Consider the following 21,711-nt stretch of genomic DNA (forward strand, 5'->3'; position numbering starts at 1 on the left):
AAGCAGTGATTTGCTTAGCATAAATGGGGATATTGTACCATCTTTTAGAAACTAGTGTCCCAGTGTTCTGGATATTGGAGTGCTTCTACAAAAACAGAGCTCTAAGTGCTTCCAGTGTACCTTTGCTTTAGTAATTTTACAGGTACACTTTTTATTTCATCTTCCCTGTACTTTACTGATAATTCATAAGCAAATGTGTTAAATAAGGTACATTACTAACCATGTGAATTAAACCTGTAGTGTTAAAGCCCATAAGTAGAACATTAAGTGTTATTTTAAATTTAGAATCTGATTTTGGTAAATATATCCATTTTGGTAACCCCATGTCCATATCTGATTTTGGTAAAAGTACTTGGTAAGTACTCATAAACCGTTTCAGCCCTTAGAGAAGTTTGACTTTGATTCTCCTCCTAGATGTCAGGAGGGTTTAAAAAAAATATGTAGTTCAATAATAAGACTGTATCTATGACATTTGAATCATAAGATAGTTCTTCTGAACACAGTATCATCTGAAAATCCTGTGATTTGGCAGAAAGCTTCTCTTCTTTCCTCCCCCTCTCTCCACAAAAAAAAAAAAAGTGTACATCATGTCCTTCGTAGTATTAAAATTCAAAATGAACTTCCCTGTTATTTTTAAGGTACTATGAACTGGATGCCAGAAGAAGCCTTCTAGACAATTTGAAAGGCAAAGTAATAATTGAGTATCCAACATTTTTTGTGGTCTTGAAAACATTGAAGAATGACATGGTGATTCTTGGCCAAGGTAAGTATTTATTTCCTGTTTTACTATACTTAGATATTTTAGTTAAATAAACAACAATTAAGGATGTGCCTGTTAATGATGCTGGGAACGTGCAGTATGTCTTGTATTTCCCTCTGAATCTAAAAGTTTGCTATAAAAAAAGGTGTTACGAATGCTCTGTCTTAAAACTGCTGGCTGGTAGCTTACATCCATAACCTGTATGGTGTATGTATTTTTAGCCACTAAGGTGAAGCAACTCTTCAGACTTGTTCTAAATTTTGAATGTAGCAAAGTTTGACAGAGTTGGTTATTTCTAAAAAGCAAAGCTGTTTGGGAAGGTGATTCGTAAGTAAAGCCTGCTGATCATTCAAATGAATTGTTCTCCATTATTTCCTAGTATAACTCCTAACACTGGACAAGTAATTCTGAATTACAGGTTAGTTACTAGAAATCATAATGGTAAGGTAGCTTTTCAGATGGGTTAAAAGCACGATGTTATCTTTCAAGAAGTACTTTGTTGAGGGATGACTTTCATCTTGTAGTCAACTTAGAGGAGAGTCCAGGTCTAGCAGGAATTTGTATTTTAGTTTTGAAGGTAATTTCCATCCTTCTTCCAGTATAAAGGCTTTGTGTCCCACCTTCATTTTCTGCAATCAGTGCCCTTGTTTTTCAGTCCCCCTGCTAGTCACCTTAGTTACAAAATCCCATACTCTTCAGTGATGAGCCCGTCTGTAATTTTTAAAGATTTCTAAAAAAAAAAAAGCTTTAAAGTATGTTTGCAATGGCTATTACCTTGTGGCAGCTCAGTCATGGCTCTATGTGAATATAATTTGACTGAATAAATATGAGACTGAGAATATTGTGCCAGTCATATTAAACTTCCATGGATCTCCTCTGTTCTGGCTAGTCAACATTAAATGATCCACTGGAGCAGTCTGCTCTCAAAACACCAGCATGTAAACATGTATTGTGCTATGCACTGCAAGAGCTTCTGAGAGTGAGACACCATGCCAGGGGATAAGGTAAAGAGTCTTGTCTGAGCAACTAGGTATACTGATATTCACCGTAGGAGTGCACATACATACACTCAAGTAAAAGAAAATGAGATACTTTCAGTTTATCTTGAACTACATCCCTTGCTTTTCAGTAGTCAGCCCTATTCCCATGACTTAGATGTCAGGAGGGAATAACAATCGGCTCATGAACTTAATCTGAACAGGGTGGTGGTTGTTGTCCCCTGAGCTAGTAAGGAGGTTGTCCTTTTAAGGGTATAGATTCAGATAACTGTTGGTTGAATAACTGTATTCTGAGGTCGTGCTGCCACACAGCTAGCTGGTTCTGTAAAAGGCAGAGTAGAAAGGCAAAGGAAGTAAGAGCCAGTAATAGCTGGGGAAGTGCCGATGTCTGTGTACCACAGCAGTGCGAGTGTGTGTCTTCAGGATCTTCAAGAGTAATCCCTTCTTCTGCTGCAGGGATTATTCAGTTAGCAGTCACCCCTGGAAGTGGTGTTTGGGGAGCACTGGCACTGTTTTGGGAACCAATAATTTTCTTAATTATTTTTTGAACTGTTTCTATAGATTCTGTAAAAATAAGTGCGTAGCTCCCTATTCAGATGTCTTAATGACATCTGCAATAGATGACAGCTAATGGCAAAAATAGCATGATTTTCACAACTTTTATCATAATGTGGTTTTGTACATCTTATCAGTTAACATACTAACACTTCAGCCTTGAGTTTAGTTTGGACCCTGTGTTCTTGGAGCTTTTTCTGTTGAGTGAAAGCCTGCCACAGTAACTCCAGATTCTGTCAGGAAAAGCATGTTCAGAACAATATAAAAATGTGAGGGCTTTTTTGTTACTATTGCTCCACCTGAAGACAAAGTACCACTTTTGCTTAAGTGTGGCACAGTCACAGTACTCTTCTGTTGTGTGTCATCTTTACAGAATAAAGGAGAAAAAACAGTAAATACTGTTTGCTTTACCAGTTGCATTCACATATAATTGCTAAGAGTGAAAATAGTGGGTTCACCTCTAGACCTCTCCAGGGAGAAGTCTGTTGTAATGAGAGAGATACTTCACTCCCATCTGCCAAGAAGTGACCTTTCTGCTGCAGCATCGTCTGTGTTTCTTACAGTGCAGTTTCTTAGTCATTTATGGCTCTTTGTATCAGGTGCATGTCCTCCTAATCCATTCATGCTGCTCATGCTTATTCTATCTCTACCAATACTGCTTTTCCTTTCTGCCTTCTCCAGTGCACCCAGAGGGACACTTGTCTCAGAGCGCCTGTCCGGCTGACCTCCCTTTCACATTCCATGCAGACAGCTGCCACACTGATGAGTGGATGTCTGGCAGGGTGTCTGCTGGAGCACAGGGGCTCTAACTACCATAGTTCTCCAGACTCTGTTTGCAGGGGACACAGGCTAGAACAAGAGACAAAGTCTTGTGGGAATCTGACTGCTAAAGTATCGTTTCTTTACTGAGCAATCTCAGATATGCCCCCTTTCCCCAGGAAGAACTCTGCTTTCATAGCCACAGCAACAGGCACATGCATGAAAATCACCATTCCCCCCACGATTCAAGTTACTACCCCCAAAGACTGGGGAAGGGCTAGAGCTAGACACCTTTGAAGGGAAACTGCTAGAATTTAATGAGGATAAAGCCTGTTTCTCCTATCCTTTTTCTCAGAAATGGCTGAATCATTCTGCCTGAAACATTTAAAAAGGAAAATAAGTACTCAGGAAGGAAACTGGCACTGAAAGATTTAAACCCAGAGTTTAAATTTTACATTATAAGTAAATTGCAGACAGTTTTATGGTGGGAAGGACTGGGCAATCTTAATTTATAGGCAGTGCTATCACCACCTACAAATATAATCATTTTGAGTGAAGACAGTCTGTAATTCCTGTTAAATAAAACTTACTGTGATAGACTAAGGCTAAAATTTATCTGTTTAGCTTCACTGTCAGAAGATTGCCACTTTCTTTTATGTGATGTTTTGGTGCTTGACTTGCTTATAGTAAAAACTACAGGTGCTCTGATTTCAGTGTACAAGGTCAGTCATGGCTGAAGATAGGAGGGGATTATAGAAGCTTTCACAGGAATTAGGGGCAAAAACAAACCTTACTTTGTTCATTACTCAGTACATATCTGGCATATAAATGTTAATTGATTATACACTAGATTTAATGTAGACAAAATGTGACCTCTGATGTTTATGGGTGAAATGCTTTATTTTCTTGAACAGATTCCATTGAAACTGTACAGGTGCACACTGTGCCCTGTGTATTATCCCTGTTTGCCAGCTGTGGAACTTAATCTTGACAAGACAGTAACTGTACTTCATCGGCTCTCTTGGTAAAATTTCTTTAACGAAGCATCTGACACTAAATGCTAAAAAACTTTAAATCCATAGTCAGGTCAAATACTGAAAATAACAGAGTAGAGCATGAATCATGGGCCTGCTTTGCTGCAGTTTATTTTTGTGCTGCTTGAGTGCCACCAACCAGCGGTATCTGATGACCTCACCACAAGGTGACCGGGGTCAGCCCTTGTTATGGAAGGAGTCTCAGGGCGTGAGGCTGAAAACTAGTTTGGGAAATGAGTTCTTCACAATATGATCTCAGCAGAGCACCACAGCCATGTCCTAAAGCACAAGTTACTGTGCAGCATTAGCCTCATCAGCCTTAGCTCATGGATTCACACAGCTTAACACCATCTTTGGGATGCTGGAACACATGGAAGGAGCATATGATCCCAGTTTTCCATTTGCATTTAGGATTTCTCAGTAGTTCCCCATCTTAACTGAAATGCTAATAAAAATGTAAGTGATTTATAGTTCACTACGGTTGTGATACATGTGTGTAGCAACCCAGAAAACATTTAAAGCAAATAAGCAGAAAGAAAAGATCAGAATTCTCAGTTCTGATAGATGAAGAAGAGTTTTGTATGGGATAAATATTCTGCTTACCTCCATAACTGAAAGACCAAGATTTTAAAACTAAAAGGAATTTTCAACAGTGTCTGTCTTTCTCCTTCAGCAGTGAGGTCCTACCTAGGGCCTTATCCCATGTTATTTGACTGGTTACGTCTTACGAAACAGCTGTACTTAAGGAAAGTCTGAGTAAAAGGAAAGGAAAAGAAGATAAAAAAACCTGCTTCTGTTTGATGATCAGACAGCACTGCTGAAACTAATCGCTGCTTTTTGTTTATGTCCTGCTCCCTCAGATGCCAGTGAACCTGCAGAGAACTCGGACAGTGAAAGTTCATCCCTTTCATCTGTGGAAGAAGGGGAAATTCGGGATAGTTCATGACAGTTCTTTGGGAAAAGAGGGTGGAATGAGCATTTTGGTTTGGGGGGGGGGGCCTGTTTTTCTTTTGATGGTTTTAAATTTAATTAATTTTATATATATATAAAACTGCCTTTTCAGAACTTTGGTTTGGCTTTCTTCACTAAAGGCAACACTTCCAAACTGCCTGCCTATTTTGGGATTTAGTAATGGATATTTAGGAATGTAAATAAAGAGATGGGGAATTTCTGGTTCCAGAAACAACATTATATTCTGATTTAAACACACACTTTTGTCCATGTATCTTTAATAAATCAGCCACCCAAATTTAAAATTTCCAGGTTATCTTCAACAACGTATTTTTTCCTTTTGTCCTAACAGCTCAGTGACTGATTTCCAAGTTTAAATACCTGATAACGTATTTGTATTTATATATGGATTCAAGTCTTAATGCTTAAATGTACATTAGATTAATTCCCTTTTTGGGGTATTTCTGTGTCATGCTGAGTTGCTGCAAATGATTTTACTTTGCTTTTGAGTTTAATCTGTGGTGAAATTCTGGGTGCCTGGTGCAGTCCATTGGTTTTTATTATTATTGTTTTTTCTTACTTGGTTGCATCTTGTTTGATGCGTTAAGGACAACTCAAACTATGTTTTCAGGGTGGCATCTTGTTGTATGTTTAATCTTCTACCCTGATCTTCTAAGTCAGCATGGGGTTTAAAATCAATAGAAATGGATACTGAGAGTGTCAGTAATGCTAACATACTGGACTTCTGAACAGTGCTTATGTTATGCATCTCCTATTAGTAGTTTACCTACTGAAGCCAGGTATTTTAAATAGTTACTGGAATATCAACTGAATTTACCTACTTAAAAGAAAATAAACCTTAAGAAAATAAAAAAGTTCTCTATCATCTGCTGACAAGAGAAATCTCTTGCTAACTTGTGAGAAGACTTCTGGATCCCAGCCCACTGTATCCAATTTCCCTGTGTCTGTGGGGTCTACTGGAGAATAATAAATGTGTGCTGTGAGCAGTGTGAGACAGGCCTTTAGAGTTAGTTTGCAAGGGTCTACCTAAGTCAGTATTTGTTTTAAGTCTTCAGGATGTGATCACCGTGAACAGCTCTGTGAGATGTCTGCTGCCGTTGTTGTTCCCTAGTCTGTCTGTCTCCTGCTTGAGACTGGCACCTCTGTGACAGAAGTCAGTGGCATGGGATGCCCCTAAACTGCCATGGAGGTGGGTTTTCAGTCAGAAGTGTACTTCCTGACAGCACTGATCTTAATAGGTAGAAAGACAACAGCAGTGAAGGAGCTTCACTGAGAGGAGCAGGGCAGGCCAGGCAGACGAGCAGGATGCGCCAGGCAGAGTTCTCCACCTACGCATGTGAGTAATTGTGAGTAACTTGTTCAGGTAACAGGAGGCTGTGGCAGCAATGGGTGAGAGGGCTTGGGCTTCCAGAGTCTCAGTCTGGAGTTCAGGCTACTGAGCTGTTAGTTCCTTACCAGTCATGCTGTGTTAATACTGTTTCTTACAGTCATACTACATATCCTTACCCTTGTGTGTTTTGCAGGCCCTGGAAAAACAGCAAGTTTTTCTTCTTGCGTGGCGATAGCCACCTGTGCTCTGTTGTATTTATTAGTAATTGTTGGTCCTCTGCCCACCTCTTGTTTCAATATTTGTTTTTTTACCCTTTTTAAAGGACCAGGATTCCTAGCTATAGGTGCTTCTTTCACATCTTTTTCAGTCCAGTGGAAGTGAAATCAGTGATTATTGCACGCTGACTTGGTAGCCACAGATTACTTTAAACCAGTCTTGAACTCATTCATTACGACGCTGATAAAAGAGCAGAACAGCAAAGCTGCCACAGTTCTTTTGCCAGAAAATGTTTCATCCAGAGTTAATAGCGTGGCATTTCTGTTAAGATTCATAGCACACAGTGGAAATGAAAGTGCTGCAAATATTAGTGTTGATCTGCATGTGTGTGCAATTAGTCTTTGGCTGGGGAAGGCAGTGTTATAATTTGCATTGCTCTCCTACACTCATGGAGGCTTTCATTAATTGCATGAAATGGTTTGCCTCTGGGTTCTTTTTTTCTTATATAAATCTAGTTTAAGCTTCCTTGTGCCTCAGATACAGCTGTAATTTGTCTTTAAATGAAGATGCTGTTAAATCTCTCCTCCAGATTTAAATCTTCTCCTACCTTAAAGAAGGCTTAAAAAAATTATTAAAGAGCATTCCTGTGGTGGTTACTAGAACTGAAACTTCCCAAACAAACCTGGTAATCATCTTCCAGAGTTCAGTCACACTGAGAGTAAAAGGCCTTGGTAGCATTTGCCATTCAGTCCCAGGTTACTATTTGCGTATTTTTATTTAGTTTTGATAAGAGTTTCACTAGTTGGAACTGTGGTGATTCGTCAAATGCAAGCCAAGATGAAATTCAAATATTTTTCTTTGGTTTTACTAAAATTTTCAGTCTTTGTTTATAAAAATGAATCAAAATGATGGTCTCTGGTTAAAAGCGCAGCCTGACTTATGACAAGTGACCAGTGCAGATCCTGCAGGTGGTAATTCTTCATAATAATAAGGTTACTGATTTAATCAAAGTTTATGAACTCTTTGGCTAGGCAGATAGTTTGTAAAACTTTCATAGGCATTTAGGGAAAGATTTCAATTCCTTTCTGAGTCAAGTTTATGGTCAAGCACTTAAAATTTAAAACATGGAGCTTGAGGCTGCTTGGAAGACTCAGTTCTGTCCATCTTGAAGACATACTGTTGTAAGCGCATTACACAAGGATCCCTACAGAACTCTGTCTTGATTCAGGGCAGATGATGTCTGCGAATGAAAACTGTCTGATGTTGTCTTTAATATTCATCATTCAACACCAGCTTGCATTGAGTGCTTGATTGTATGCCTACTATACTTACTCATTTATTTTCCTCTGTAAACCACTTGTCACAGAAGGAACAAGCTGTTTGTGTGTAGAGTTGTTACAGCATTTCTTTCAATGGTTAGGCTTTGCAGGTTTCAAACCCTGAACCCTCACCGCATGCTTGAGCCCAAGGACCATCAGCTTACAAAGCAAAGGCTCTTGTCCTGAATGAACACGCTACTTAAAAAAATTAAAAGCTTAATGAAGTCATCCCTTTCACAAGCCGTAGAGGACAAAAATAGAGCATAGCTAAGCACATAGTAATAGCTGAGAGGTGGGGTTGAGTCAACCCTCTGAGAGAACTTGGGTCTTTCCCTTTTCTGTAGAACTTCTGGGTGCATGAGGCGTAAGTTACTGAGTTGTCATACGTGGACAGTGTTACAGCCCCTGTCAGTGCAACAGCCAAGTTTCGAATGAGCACATCTGAATTCCAGGTTTTCCTGTATTTATCTTTGCATTAGGGATTGTTGGTCCCTAGACAAAAAGAGGGTCGTGCTGCAAAATGTGTGGTTGGTGCTAGGTCTTAAAGGCAGGCCATGCCCCATTATGTTAATCCAGTTTTGCGTTAGGAGTAAACAAATACATACATTTCCAAGTTCACTATAGCAGTGATGGCACGTCCCACCTCTGTGCTGCCTCTAAGCATAGCTGTGATTCAGACCTTGTCCTGCCAGATATGAATGTTCTCTGTTGACATCTGTAGGGGCTGAGAATGAATAACACCTTGCAAGAGCAAGCTTTCAAAGAGTAAATATACAGCTGTGATGATGTAACTCCAAGCCATGTTTGGTCACAAACATTTCATTCTGCTTTCTGAAGTCCCACGCTCTTTTCCTGAAAACATTTATTCTTCCTCCCTCTAAAGGAAAAAATATCTTGGATTTGTGTTTATGTTGTTGCCATGACATTTGGTTAAACTGTATGCAGATGCATGTTCTGTTAATAAGAGAAAGAAAAAAAAAAAAGACCTGTGTACTTCAGTGAACAAAGATTGCCCTGTGTTTGTATTAAAATGTTGCTATGGCAGTGCATATGGTTTTATTTGGTGGAAATTTGTGGTGAGATGGAAGGAAATCACATGTATGCAAGACAAACAAGAAATGGCAGCAAAAGCGACTCGACATAAATACTGAAACTGAAAGGGAAGTCACAGATGACATGTAAAACCAGGAAAAAGTAAGGATAGTTGTTTTGCTGCCTGTCTGTGACTTGATAACAGAAATGTGTTCCCATTGTGTCCTGCTGGGTCTCAGTGACCTACTGGACAGGGGCTTAGCTCTAAAGATGCCTTTATTGCTAGAGCTTCTTTCCCTTGTTGGCTCCGTGTATTGTAACTTTTTTGTTTTGGAAGCAAAGTTCCACTGGCTTGGCCTGATTTCACCACTGCTGACTTTTCCTGCTGAAAAGCATTTCCAGGCTATCTTACTGAAGTAGGCTTCTTGGCAGGAAAAACCAATAGAGTGATAAAATATGGAAAGCCACTAGAGCCTCATCTGTCTCTGGGGCAAGGGGAAGTCTTTGTGGACTAGTAGTAGAAACTGGATTGTTTTTAACTGGCACAGTAGTCTTCCTATTTATCTTAATCCTTTTGCATTAGGCTTCTTTTTGCATCAGTTCGCTAAGTACAACTGTTTGTGGGGTTGCCTGAGAAATCAGAATGGGTTAAAAGTCATCTGCCAAAGCAGCAGGGGTTGAAATGAGAGGGGAGAGGGAATCATGAATAAATAACCACACTGGAGCTGGCTGGTTCCCACACGATTCCAGCTGGTGGAGAAAGCAAAAGTGCTTTTAAAATCACATTGCCACTTCCTTCCTGTCATCCCACTTCTGCCTCAAGAAGGGGGAGGAAGTGACTGTGGAAGCTGCTGTTGCCTTCCCACTCTGGGCAAATCTGTGCACCCTACCGTTATATCTAGTAAACAAAAACCTCACAATCTTGTGTAATCTTTCCCTCCTGGACAGTTGTTACATCCCATCCCGTAAGTGGTTGTACTTCAAGACAGAAGAAGTTGCTTATGTAAATGGTGCCCTGGGGTCTTTCAGGATCTTCTCCAATATAAATTGTGTATGTAGAAGTCATAGCAGTAGTCTTTGGGGGGGGGGGGGGCTATCATGTCATACTGAATACCATACTTTGAGATTCTTGGTATTTGGTTTTTACAGGGTAATACAGACAGGCACTTATTATATCATTTTGTTGGTTGAAGCCCCCTTTTAAGGATTTATATTTTCTAGACATGTTCAATGCAGTTCAGTTGTTCATGAGTTTAAATGCATTTATAGCTATCTCCAAAACTAGCTGTACATTATGCTTTCACTAAAACGCACACGTGCATTGAAGTGCCTTTTTGCAGGATCAACTCAGCAGACTGGGAGCACTGGAGATACTCCTGCAGCAACCGCACAGGTTTGTGGTGTCTCTGCCTACTCATGCACATCCCACTGGCTTCCCATCAGTAGTGGGGAGATGGACCTGATTCCTGGAAGGTGTGCACCTGGAGGGTCAGGCAGCGCAGGTGGCTGCCTTGCCATGGGCCCTGCAGTAATGCATGCATGCAGTATAGATTTTCTCATGGCTTGGCTTGGTGAGGGTTAATTAATAGCTTGGCTGTCCAACTGTCAGTTAGATGTAAGCTTTTCCTCCATCTGCTGCTTATTCTGGAGAGAGAGCTAGCTGCATCCCATGATAGAGGAGTTAATGGAATTGTAGAAGTCTGTTTTCTGCATAGTTTTTTGCCTGTCTGCTTGTATTTTGTTTCCTGTGATGCCAGCGCTTAAAGAAGCAGAAATTTTGGCTTCACTGTGATGACTTTATTCATAGGGAGGATTTTATAGGTAACCCTGAAGGTGGTTGCCACCATCAAACCCTTGTCGGTGAATGCCCTGAACACGCTTTCTTTCGGTCCCAAGACTGCAGTTTGACGAACGCTCCTTCTGGCGGCAGCAGCGTTTGCCGCCGCCTCTTGCCGCCGTGCCCCGGTACCCGCACCTCGGCTGTGCTTGCTCCTCTTGCTTTCAGGGTTTTTGCTGCTGACGTCCTGGCCCTGAAACGTGCTGAACACCTACCGCTTCTTGTCACGGACCGCACTTACTGTGTTCCTAACTCCTCATCTTTTAGTGTTCATCTTGAAGGAGGATAGTGGTATTCTCTGACCAAGAAATAAAATCAGTTGCACTCATTAACCTAACCTGTAAGCCCTGCTGAGTGTACTTAAAGGAACAGGTGCTTTTATCATTTATATTCTCATAGAATCATAAAGTATCTTAAGTTGGAAGGGATGCATAAGGATCTTCATGCCTAGTATTTAGGGATTTTCCTGCTGGAGCAAAAGGAGATACAAGTATTTCATAGCAAGTTCAAGGCCAGGTTGGACAGGGCTTGGAGCAACCTAGTCTAGTGGAAGGTGTCCCTGGCAGTGGCAGGGGGTTGGAACTGGATGAGCTTTAAGGTCCCTTGCAACCCAAACCATTCTATGATCATAGGAAAAAAATTACGCTGTCCTTCTACACCACTTGAGAATTGTGGGTTTTAGTTGTTTCGCCATGTAATTGTGAAATGCAAAGAGAGGACTAGACAGATGATGCTGGTGTTAGCTTCCAGCTCTGTAAGACTTGCAGTTCATTTTAGTGGGGTCCATTCCCTCCCATTATAGCAGGATAATTTCTTTTACTGTATTTTATTATTATGTTTGTGTGATCTGCTCTCTTATTCTCCCAACAGTGCATCTTTCTAGTGAGTATATTACAGAACCATCCCTCTACTTGATGAAATGTGGAAATCCCAAAGCACAGGTTGTAAAATCCAGGTCCTGCTGGAGCAGGAGTTGAAAGGGCCACTTTTTTTTGTACATGGTATGTGTGTTACAGACATCCAGTCTGTGCATGTAGTATAGTTACACGTATATGTAATGTGTCAGTGAACTGTTACTTACGTTGGTTTGAAGATGGGTGTCATTTAAGTGTAAGTGGCAGCAGGGAGAGCAAGGAATGTGCAGGCAGCTGCTGTGTGTCTGTGAGCAGTGGGTTCCTCTTTGCTCTGCGCCATAACCCAACGTGCAGACCCAGTGATTTCTCAGTGAGCAGCTGATGTGGTGTTCAGTACTAGATGTAAGTAGAAGCCAAACAACAGCACTTCACGGCATTTTACACTTCTAGTGTCAACAAATATTGTACGGACAAGTTTAGGTACAGCTGAGACTGGTGGCCAGGTGGTGGATTCCAAACCAGCTCAAGTTTGGAATGCCTGCAGGGAGAGAACTTGACTGAGCAGAAGAGAGATGGCTGTAATTTCTCAGGCAAAGCATTAGCTGCCAGAGATGAGCTTCTGAGATATTTGGCTATTTATTTTATTGAAATATTTATGCCTCATCAAAAGTTGACTCGTAACCACTTCTGCATCTGACTGGATCTCACCCTTCACAGTGCTAAAGCCTCAGCATTGGTCCCTGGGTCTTACGAGAAGTACCTCTGTCTTACTACAGGTTCTGGGAGGGTATTTTGCCAGAGAACTAACTAGTTGCAAGGAGGAGAAAAAAATAAAAGCAAAGTCCCCTGTTGCAGGTTTCCTTTCAGCCTTATCTGTAGTGCAGCTCTCTGTGAACCAGAGCAGTACAAATGCTTGCTGCTGCTGCTTTCTCAGATCCTACTCTGGTTCATTATTGTAAATGTCATTTTCTTACCCGCGCCAGCTAGCTCAGCGACTCCCTTGGTTAGCCAAATGTCATCTGTCCCCCACAGGATAAAGTGCAATTACGTAGTTAAAAAGCGGGAAGGGGAGGTGAGGAAAAGAGAAGCTGCTTTGCTTTTTACTCTATTGGAGAAGTACTTGAAATTCCTCACATTCTTCTCCTGTTAACAGTATGTTTACTTTTCATCACTGGGTTATTAGGATTAACAAAAGTCATTGCTTCAAGCTCATTTAATTTGAATTTAGTGAAAGCAAACTACCTCCTGCAGACTGTAGGAAACATTCTTCTGCCACAGAAATGTATTAATTTGCAAAAAAGAAAAGCAGCCACCAAAAAAAAATGCGAGACCTGAGGACCACTTCCACCCCATGCTCAACATCCCTGTGCATGCGCTGCATCCTAATGAGGGACCTTATGTTGCAAATTCCAGGACGGTTTGAATAATCTGACAGTCTTAATTAACATTTCAGTCTATCAAACATTTGCTTTCAATACCAAGGAGTTTTTTCTGTACATACTTTCTAGCGCAGGCTGCAGACACCACTTCAAAAGTGGCATTTAGTCCAAGAATGAGACTCGGGTTTCTAGTTCATCCCTGCATCTGTAGCAGAGCTTGTTTTAATTTTCAGAGAATCTGAGCTTCTCACAATTCAAGCTTTTCACAGAAAGCTCTTGCCTTTGCTGTATCTCAGTCTGTTGTCTGTCAGAATGCTCTACTAAGAGGAGTTAGGTAAATATTTCTTTATTAAATGATCAATTCCATAAATAAATTCTTTTAATTCATTGAATATAAAATTAAAATCATTTACAACTTATTCCAGTATTACAGGGGCTGGAAGGGGTAAAAAAACAAATCAAAGAGAAAACAAAAAGCTACAGTTTGATAAATAAAATACTCAGCTTTAAAACAACTGATTTCTGTTTGCCATTAAACTACAGTTGGTACATAATAGCTGCCACTGTGAACACCCCAAAAGTGCCCACCTCAGGAAGGAATGTAACTTCCAACTTGGTTGGGAAAGGGGGGGAGAAGATGGAAAGAGAGGGAGAAGCATAATGTTAAATGGAACAGGATAGGAAAGTTTTCATAACCAGAAGAAAACATTTATCTGATCACTTACAAACAGAAAACAGTACATAATTACGTAAGGTGCTCCAAAAAGAAGCAGTAAAGTGGCTCCAGTACTATGAAGCTTTAAGTATGCTTAAATCTCTGTTGCATTAGTGTCCAGTTGCACAGTGCACTTTTGTAACATCTCAATGTTGCCCCCTCAAATGGGCAAGGCACCATTTCCATTAAAGGTCCTTTCTCCACAGCTGGTTACTTCAAAACTCTTGTTTAGCATCCCACCCCCAACCCAACTTAGTCCCTAAATTTGTGGATGTCATTGACCAGTCTGTAGTAGGGGTAAGCCTCGTTCGCATGCGGACAGTTATAGTTGCACCGGCAGGACTGGATCATCATGACGCTCTTGGTGAAGGTTTCCCCATCGTCGCAGCGGAACCTGATCTTGACAGTCCTGGTCTGCTGGGGTGTGCAGCACCTGCCATCCACGCAGGAGCCGCAGTACTTGGGGCGGTACTTCTTCACACTGGAACATCCGGCGTAAGTAAACTTCACTGGGGATGGGGATTTCTTGGTCTTGGTACATTTCTTCCCCTTCTGTAAAGGAAAGACAGTAAGATTATCAGCAGGAGATTCTTCTCTAGTCTTTACCCTCTACCCAAAGCAGTTTGGAAAGAAGAGGAGCCCTGGAAGTGTCTGTATTTACCTTTAGGGAGGCATAGCTAGGCTGGCCACATGGCCTCACTTCACATATTCTGGTCTCTTTGATGAGCTTGCAGTCAGGGTTGTCATTGGTAACCCTTGTGGAGATGCCAGTTCCACACGTCTTTGAGCACTGGGACCAGGAGGTTGTTTGCACAATGCATTTAGGATTCTCAAAAGCTCGGCTTTGTGGCTCAGATCCAAAAACTGGAAAAGAAAAGGAGGGCTTAGCCTAAATACATCCTCTCACAGGGTTTCTTTCTTCCCATGGGGGCCTGAGGGGTGGTATAGCCATCCCTCCCACCTCCTCCCCTTAAACTGTCACTGTTACACAGATCAGCCCATACTCACCAGGCAGCATTTTCAAGCCTCCCTTCACAATGGCAATCAGCTCATTGTTCCTGGTTAGTTCGCCTTCGGAGTCATCCGGACCAAACTCTTTGCTGAAGAAGCCTTCCAGCTCATCCAGCGCATCCTTGCTTTCATCGCAGATCCACTCTTCGCAGCACTGCCCGGGCACTTTGACCAGCCTGGGGCTGGGACAGCCCAGGTTAGGAAGAGAGAGCTCCTGTGGGCAGAGCGGGATGCAGCCCACAGCTCCATCTATGCACGTACACTGGTGCTTACAGTTCGGCTGGAAGCTTTCGCCGTTCTGGTAGATTTTGGAGTTATATTCACACGGTCTCCCCTCGGACTGTGCTGCAGAGATCAACATGAGAGGGAAGAAGAGGGAGTCAGCGGCGGGAAGCGCTCGTTCAAGTACAGGTCTGTTAAATTCAATTTACGGTGGGGCTCCCTGCAACCCCCCGGAGACGGGGGCCAGAACAATAACTTAGTCAGGAATCACTTTTCCTTATGTGCTTTTAGCGAAGCCCAGACATAGTGAATCGCATTCCAGACTGCTGAAGTCATGTGCCTTTCTGCCAAGCTACCAACAACAAAGCATAACCATACATGGACTCGAAATTACTAAACTTCAGCACCTCGGGGACCGGGGTCTGCATCCGGGGAAGGGGAGGGGGGCGCTGAGCGGAGGACCGGAGCCGCTTACCTCTGCAGATGCCCTTCAGCGCAGCGGGGCTGGCGCCGAAGTTGCACTCCAGCCCCTTGGTGTGGTCGCAGGGCTGCACCCGGCTGCAGTCCTCGTTCAGCTGCTTGGCGCAGACCTTGCAGCAGCCGCAGCCGTCCGGCACCAGCCCCACGCCCGGGGCGCACTGCGGCACGGCCGCGGGGCACTGGCAGACGGCGGGGCAGGGCGAGCCCAGAGCCTGCGGAGTAGAGCACAGCGACGGTGAGCGGCGGAAGGGAACGGAGCGACCCATCTTTACCACCCCGCTCCGGACATGACCGTGGTACTCACCAGGCGGGCTAGGCAGAGGAGTGCGGCCGCCAGAGCGGGGCGAGCGCTGGCAGAACCCATGTCTAGCGCCGGCAGAGCTGGAAGCTTCGGGACACCTCCAGGCGTGAGCGCGGCCGGCGCGGTCTGAGGCAGGGACGCGCGCTTCTGCCTTATATAGGCCGAGGGGGCCGCCGCGTGCGCCGCGGCGCTGACGTCGCGCGTTCCGGGCCGCGGCCCGCTTCCAGCGCTCGCGGCATCCCAGGAATGCGGCTGGCGCGCGCCCGCCCCGCCCCGTCTCCCGGCACCGCGGCGCTGGCGGCGGCTCTGCCGCGGGGGGTGCCCCCGCCTCGCGCCCGCCCCGTTCCCCCCCCCCCACCCGCAGGGACCAGCCGCCGGGCCAGGAGCGGGAAACGGGAATGATGGGGATGGGGATGGAGTGGGATGGGGTGCGGGGGGCTCGGCGGGACCGGGGGATGCCCGTCCTGATGCCGCCGGTCGTAGGTGGAACAACGCGATTCCCTCGGACACGGAGCCCGGCCGGCAGCCCGGAGATGCCCGGCGTGCTCCGAGGGCTCCCGCGACTGGGACGTCTCTGCGGGAATTCCCGTGCCCCGCGTTCATCGGCGCATCCCTGCGTTGGTGACTCGCTTCGGGAACTCTCGGACAGCGTTTCCCCATTGGGGTTGAAGGTTTGGGGCTGGGGAGGGGGCTCCATTCCCTCTGTGCTGCTCCGACCTGGTGGTGAGCGCTCCCACCGAGTCCGCGCTCCAGACGTAACAATATTTCCATATTTGGTAGAGCAGTAGCCCGCATTTTTCACATTTTTGTGCTCTGTTATCCAACCACAAAGCATTCTTGACAGCTTCAGATGTTGTTAAATATAGCCTTAACTTCTGTTCCCAGGGCAGGAAATTCTTTGGAATTCCTGTTTTTTACGCAATCCGTCTATCATGATTTAGGGGAATTGCGCTGGAGGAGCCAACTGGCGTTCCACCGCCTCTCGCTCCCTCGCTGACAAAAGCCCGGCAGCAGAGCGTGCTGCCCAGCGGCCTGACAACAAGTCCCCATTCCAGCGATTTTTTTCTTTGCAATGAGAGCATTGTCCCTAACGCCACTTTGGAGTTGGGTTCTTGGGTTTTAGGGCTCTTTTTTTCCGACCGCCTTCAGGGCTGGGCGGTGAGGCAGCGGGCACCCGGAGAGGCGACACTCCACAAATCCCCCCTCCGAAGCCCACGGAGAGGGGAGGGGGCACGGGAGGCAGCGCCGGGGGTGCGTCGGGGTCGGGCCGTTACCTGCCCGTGGGGTCCCCGCTGCAGTACGTGCCCGCGGTTAGGGAGGGGAGCCCGGACTTGCCGGTGCCGCTGCCAGAGCGGTTACAGCCGGGACCGTTTCAAGGGGACTGAGCCGGGACCGCGCACCCGGCTCCCGGTAAGTGCTGCTGCCGGTGCCGCTGCCTCCGGCGGGACCGGGGGCCACGTGTTCCTGCCGGTGCGCGCCTCTCCCGTGCTCTGGTACCGGTGGTGCAGCTTTGTCGGGCCTCACCGGAGCCTCAGAAAAGGCGTTTGTTGTTGTGTTGGGAGCGCTGGTCCTGGCTGTGGCTCTGCCCGGCGGCGGGACGCGGGAAGGGGCGCACAAAGGGGCCCCTGTCCGCGGTGGAGCCCGGCAGCGGCGGCGGCAGCCGGAGCCTTACGGCCGGCCCCCTCCCACCGTGCACCTTCCGTGGGACGGAGCGGGGCTGACAGACACGGCCCGGGTTTGTCCACCCGCCCGCAGAGAGCCTGCCGCTCAGCAGCATCCCCGCGACGGGGACAGGACGGACGGGGCAGCCTCTCCCGCAGCGGGATGCCGTGACCCCGGGGACAGCTGCTGGGGGAGCGCGAGGAGTGTCCCGGCGGAGGGGACAGCGGTGCGGAGCCCGGCCCTATCCTCTTTCAACCCTCCCGGGGATGTCCCCCGACGGGAGGGCTCCTGCCATTCCTCCTCCCATGTCCAGGCCTGATGGAGGGTTCTCGTTGTGGGGTTGAGCACCCCCCCCCCCCCCCAGACCCCCCAGCTTATTCTCTTTGTGTTCTTCTTTCCATTGAAGTAAATTAGATGGATATTTTACTTTGTGGTGGTTTGGGAGTTTGGGAAATGGGATGGGAGGAAAGCTCCAGGCCCTTTTTGCCCAGAACTCGCTCTTCAGAAGGCAGCAGTGGTTTTCTTCATCACTTGCATGCCTTGAAATTTGCCCAGAAAGGACAGTAGCTGAAAGGGAAATTCAGTCTTTAGTTACATGCATCTACCTCCCGAGGCTGCCAATATATACTGTTTAGTGCCATTTCTAATGACAGGAGGTATTTTATGTGTCCATTAAGAATTGGACAGAGACCACCAACGGACTTAGATGGTTGCCAGTAGTGGTAGGAACGACTTCCCATTTTACTGATCTGGCTGAGCCCCAGCTGGTGACGAGGAGAAGCAGGGCTTGGTCCCGTTTCCAGACTCTGAGCTATCTAGTATGCCGGGCTTCCCTTGGTTTTATTGGTGTGGGGGGTTTTCTGTGGTCCTTTAGGAAAAGGAGGAATAAGTTTGTGATTCAACACACCTTGATGAATGAAAATCTTGAAAAATTCCAAAAATAACCCCGAAATAGAACAAGCAGGAGCGGCTGCTTCACCAGTGGGGATTAAACCATCCAGGTTTGCTTTCCAGGGATTTATGCAAACACTTGTTTATTCGATTACATCTAATTTAAGGGTGCACACCAGGCGTTCCACTTTGATCTGTGGCTTTCACGACATTCAGCGAAAGCCACAGGAGAAGTGAGTGAATAGCACCTTTTCTCTCTTGGTTTCATGTGTTCCATGCATTCACGCAACTTTGATGGGAAACTGTAACTGAGCCTCCATTTGCTCAAAAAAAGGTCACTTAGAAAGCTTTGAAGCACCTTTTCACAAACCTGTCCTGAATAGCAAGTGGTTGACAAGGCTTGGGAAGGGCTGAGTTTCTTTGGAGGTCAGGTTAGACTGTGACCCTTTCGTATGCTTTCCCTACACACTTTTCCCTGTCGCAAGCTGTGACCCAGCATTTACCTTCCAGGCTGTGCCTGCAGCTCCTGGCTGCGCACCCGGAAACAGGAAAAAGTTTGGAATATGTTGTTTTTTTAGATTTCATTCAGTGTAACATACTGTTCCAGACCTTTATTGTCCTGAGTGAACTGGGAAATACCCCCTGCTTCACGTCATGAAGAGTGTTTTGCTGGCTCCTCACTTCTCATGCTGTAGGCTGTGTGTCAGGTAAAGTCTGCCAGGAGCTTGGCTAATGCAAAGCAGGAGTTTGAAACAGTTGGCTTTACATAGTAGGTATTACAGACGCACTGGGTAAATCCTGTCATTTTCAGAGTCCTGTGTCTCTCTCCAGGGAAAGCACTTTCCAGAGAAACAAATCAAGGAAAAATAACCGTTTTTTCTTCCCTCCACCCAGCATCACTTTTCCATGGCCATGCACAGGGACCGCAGAGCAGGGTGCAGTGCTAGATAGGACAGAGGCTCCTCCGAGTGCTGGGGCTCCCACTGACAGTAAGTATCCAACACCAGACCAGAGCATGCCAGAGGTTTACAATCATGTGGATTCTGGAGAAAGATTTTATTAAATCCAGTGTCCAGCCATTTTTTGCACTGTGTGTAATTTCCTCTTTCTCATGCTCTTTCTCCTCTGCCCATGCCTTGCTGCGCTTTTCTGTCTCTCCTCCTCCTTTTCCCTATTCCAGTCTATTTTCCCTGTGGCCTTCCCTCTTCTAGCATGTCCTGGTTTTGGCTGGGATAGAGTTCACATTCTTCCTAGTAGCTGGCACAGTGCTGTGTTTTGAATTTAGGTTGATAATAGTGTTGAGAACAGACCGATGCTTTAGTTGCTGCTGAGCAGTGTTTACAGTAAGTCAAGGGCTTCTCAGCCTTCTACCCCGTCTCAACAGAAGCCACGAGGGGGCACAGCCAGGACAGCTGACCCCAGCTGACCAAGGAGATATTCCCTACCATATAGCATCGTCTTCAGCATAGGGTCTGGGGTGAAAGCTGACTGGGGGCCACTGCTTAGGAACTGACTGAGCACTGGTCAGCGAGAGGTAAACAATTGCATTGTGTATAACTTCCTTGCATATTGTAATTCTCTTATTATTCCCCCCTTCCTTTTCCATCCTATTAAATTGTCTTTATCTCAACCCCAAAACTGTACTTTTTTCCCCCCAGTTCTCTCCCCCATCCCACTGGGAGCTGGGGGAGCAAGCAGAGTGGCTGTGTGGCGTTCAGCTGCCTGCTGGGTTACACCACGGCACCGTGTTTACCTAGCTCAGGCTGGCCTCTCTTGCAGCCCCTGCCAGGCCGCTGGTTCCTGCTGCACTAAATCAGTCCTCCTGGAGTCAATGGCTCCTCTCAGTCACTCACAGGAGGTGCAAATCCAGTGGGGCAAATTAAGCATAGCAGAGCGGCCGAGCAGCCAGGAGGTTTCAGCAGCTACAATTCGAGTGGATTCAGATTTTTTTTCCTTGCTTTGATTTGCTTGGAGTTTATGCTGGATTCTGTTGAGTATGGCATTTCCTATTTGTTTTCTTCCTCTTCCCTACTGCCCTCCTTTCAACTGTGCTCATGCCTGTCAGTTTTTCTACAGTCTGTGCCTTGCCTGTGGTTTCTAATATTAGGGGAGGTTTGCTCTGCAGTATTTGTTGTGCACTGCGAGGCATGTTGCTTTGTAGGTGTGCTGCATTTTCCTCTGGCTGCTGTCAAGGTGTCGCAGAGTTTCCCATTGTGAAAGGGGGACTTGCGAGCCTCCTACCCTGCAGGGAAACAGAGAAGGGAAATTTGATGTAACCTTCAGTTGTGCTCATTGCCGCTTTGTTGGGTGTACAACCCTACTGATACACCTTACACAGATACAAGGGATGTAGCAGCATAAGAGAGGCAAGAAGCATCCCTGCTGACAGTCAGTGTACTCCTGTAGACCACTGACCAGCAGTACACACTGCAGGGCTTTCTTGCCCCAGGCTGGATGCCATAATGCAAAGCAGTTCGAGCCAGCTCCTGCTTAGTCCGTCCTGCCTTGTCAGAGACTCAGAATACCTTTGACACTGTCATTCAAGAGTCTAGCATTAACTTTGGTGTAGTACCAGCTACTACCACTTCCTCAGTGAGAGGAATATCTCCACCTACTACCTATGTATATATTCACCTACTCTCATGTGCATGTACTTAACAATAGGCTACGTTCGGAAGATACAGTTTGCATGAAGTGCATCACTACAGCTGACATTTGCAATGAAAACGGTGGGTTTTGGCTTTCCATGTCACAAAAAAAAAACAATAAAATTCAGTTGGTCCTAGCTAGCACCTGGCTGTACCCAGCTTACTGATTCTTGTCTGCTGTTTTCATCCCATGCAGTGACGTAGCTTGCAAGTATGGTAACATAGCCTCAAATCTCTATATCTATTCCAGAAAGAAAAAAGTCACAACTGTGTCTCATGAGTTTTGTGAAGGAGGCTGAGGCATCGGGAGCATACATAGGTTCTTTCCCAATGTCAGCTGAGATGAAGGTCCTGAACAGAAATACTGCCCCAGAGAGTTAATCTTCCATAATGACCTTAATAGAAACTTCTTAACTTTAAACTTTGGTCCTCAGAGTGCTGGGTTTCCCAGGGGAGCAATGCATGCAAACTGACATCTGTTAAGAAGAAATGAGCAAGCTCAAAAGAAAATTGCTCCTGATTGCAAGGAGTTACTGGAGCTTGCTGAACCTGATTGCAGTCAATTGGGTTGTGCCTGAGAAATCTGTGATCAAAGCACACTTCTAGGCTGTGATCCATAATGGTTGTCAGCTGCTGTCTGCCTCAGTCTACAGCTTAACTGTGCCTCAGAGACAACTGCCTCCTGCTTTTATCTATCCTAGGGGACCATGTGCTTCAGTATACGGCCTCTTCAGTA

General features: G+C 45.5%; 2 protein-coding genes across 2 annotated transcripts in view; one reads left to right on the forward strand and one right to left on the reverse strand.

The window, feature by feature from the left end:
- ZNHIT6 (zinc finger HIT-type containing 6) overlaps positions 1-5,120 on the forward strand; it is a 34,122-nt gene extending 29,002 nt beyond the window's left edge. Inside the window, exons 10-11 of the mRNA XM_061465358.1 lie at positions 639-763; positions 4,967-5,120. Of these exons, the coding sequence (XP_061321342.1) occupies positions 639-763; positions 4,967-5,052 (211 nt within the window). The 3' untranslated portion in view covers positions 5,053-5,120. The remainder of the gene's footprint in view (positions 1-638; positions 764-4,966) is intronic.
- Positions 5,121-13,375: 8,255 nt separating this feature from the next.
- CCN1 (cellular communication network factor 1) lies at positions 13,376-15,927 on the reverse strand. The gene is made up of 5 exons (XM_061465186.1): positions 15,778-15,927; positions 15,469-15,685; positions 14,769-15,116; positions 14,422-14,624; positions 13,376-14,312 (listed from the first exon to the last, which is right to left on the reverse strand). The coding sequence occupies exons 1-5, from the start codon at positions 15,835-15,837 to the stop codon at positions 14,013-14,015; spliced, it is 1,128 nt and encodes a 375-aa protein (XP_061321170.1). The 5' UTR covers positions 15,838-15,927; the 3' UTR covers positions 13,376-14,012.
- Between the last annotated feature and the right edge of the window lie 5,784 nt (positions 15,928-21,711).

The sequence above is a fragment of the Pezoporus flaviventris genome, unplaced genomic scaffold (assembly GCF_033815535.1).
Source record: "Pezoporus flaviventris isolate CSIRO_AGI_PZ_B2104156 unplaced genomic scaffold, CSIRO_AGI_Pfla_v1 ptg000040l, whole genome shotgun sequence".
Classification (NCBI taxonomy): Eukaryota; Metazoa; Chordata; class Aves; order Psittaciformes; family Psittacidae; genus Pezoporus; species Pezoporus flaviventris.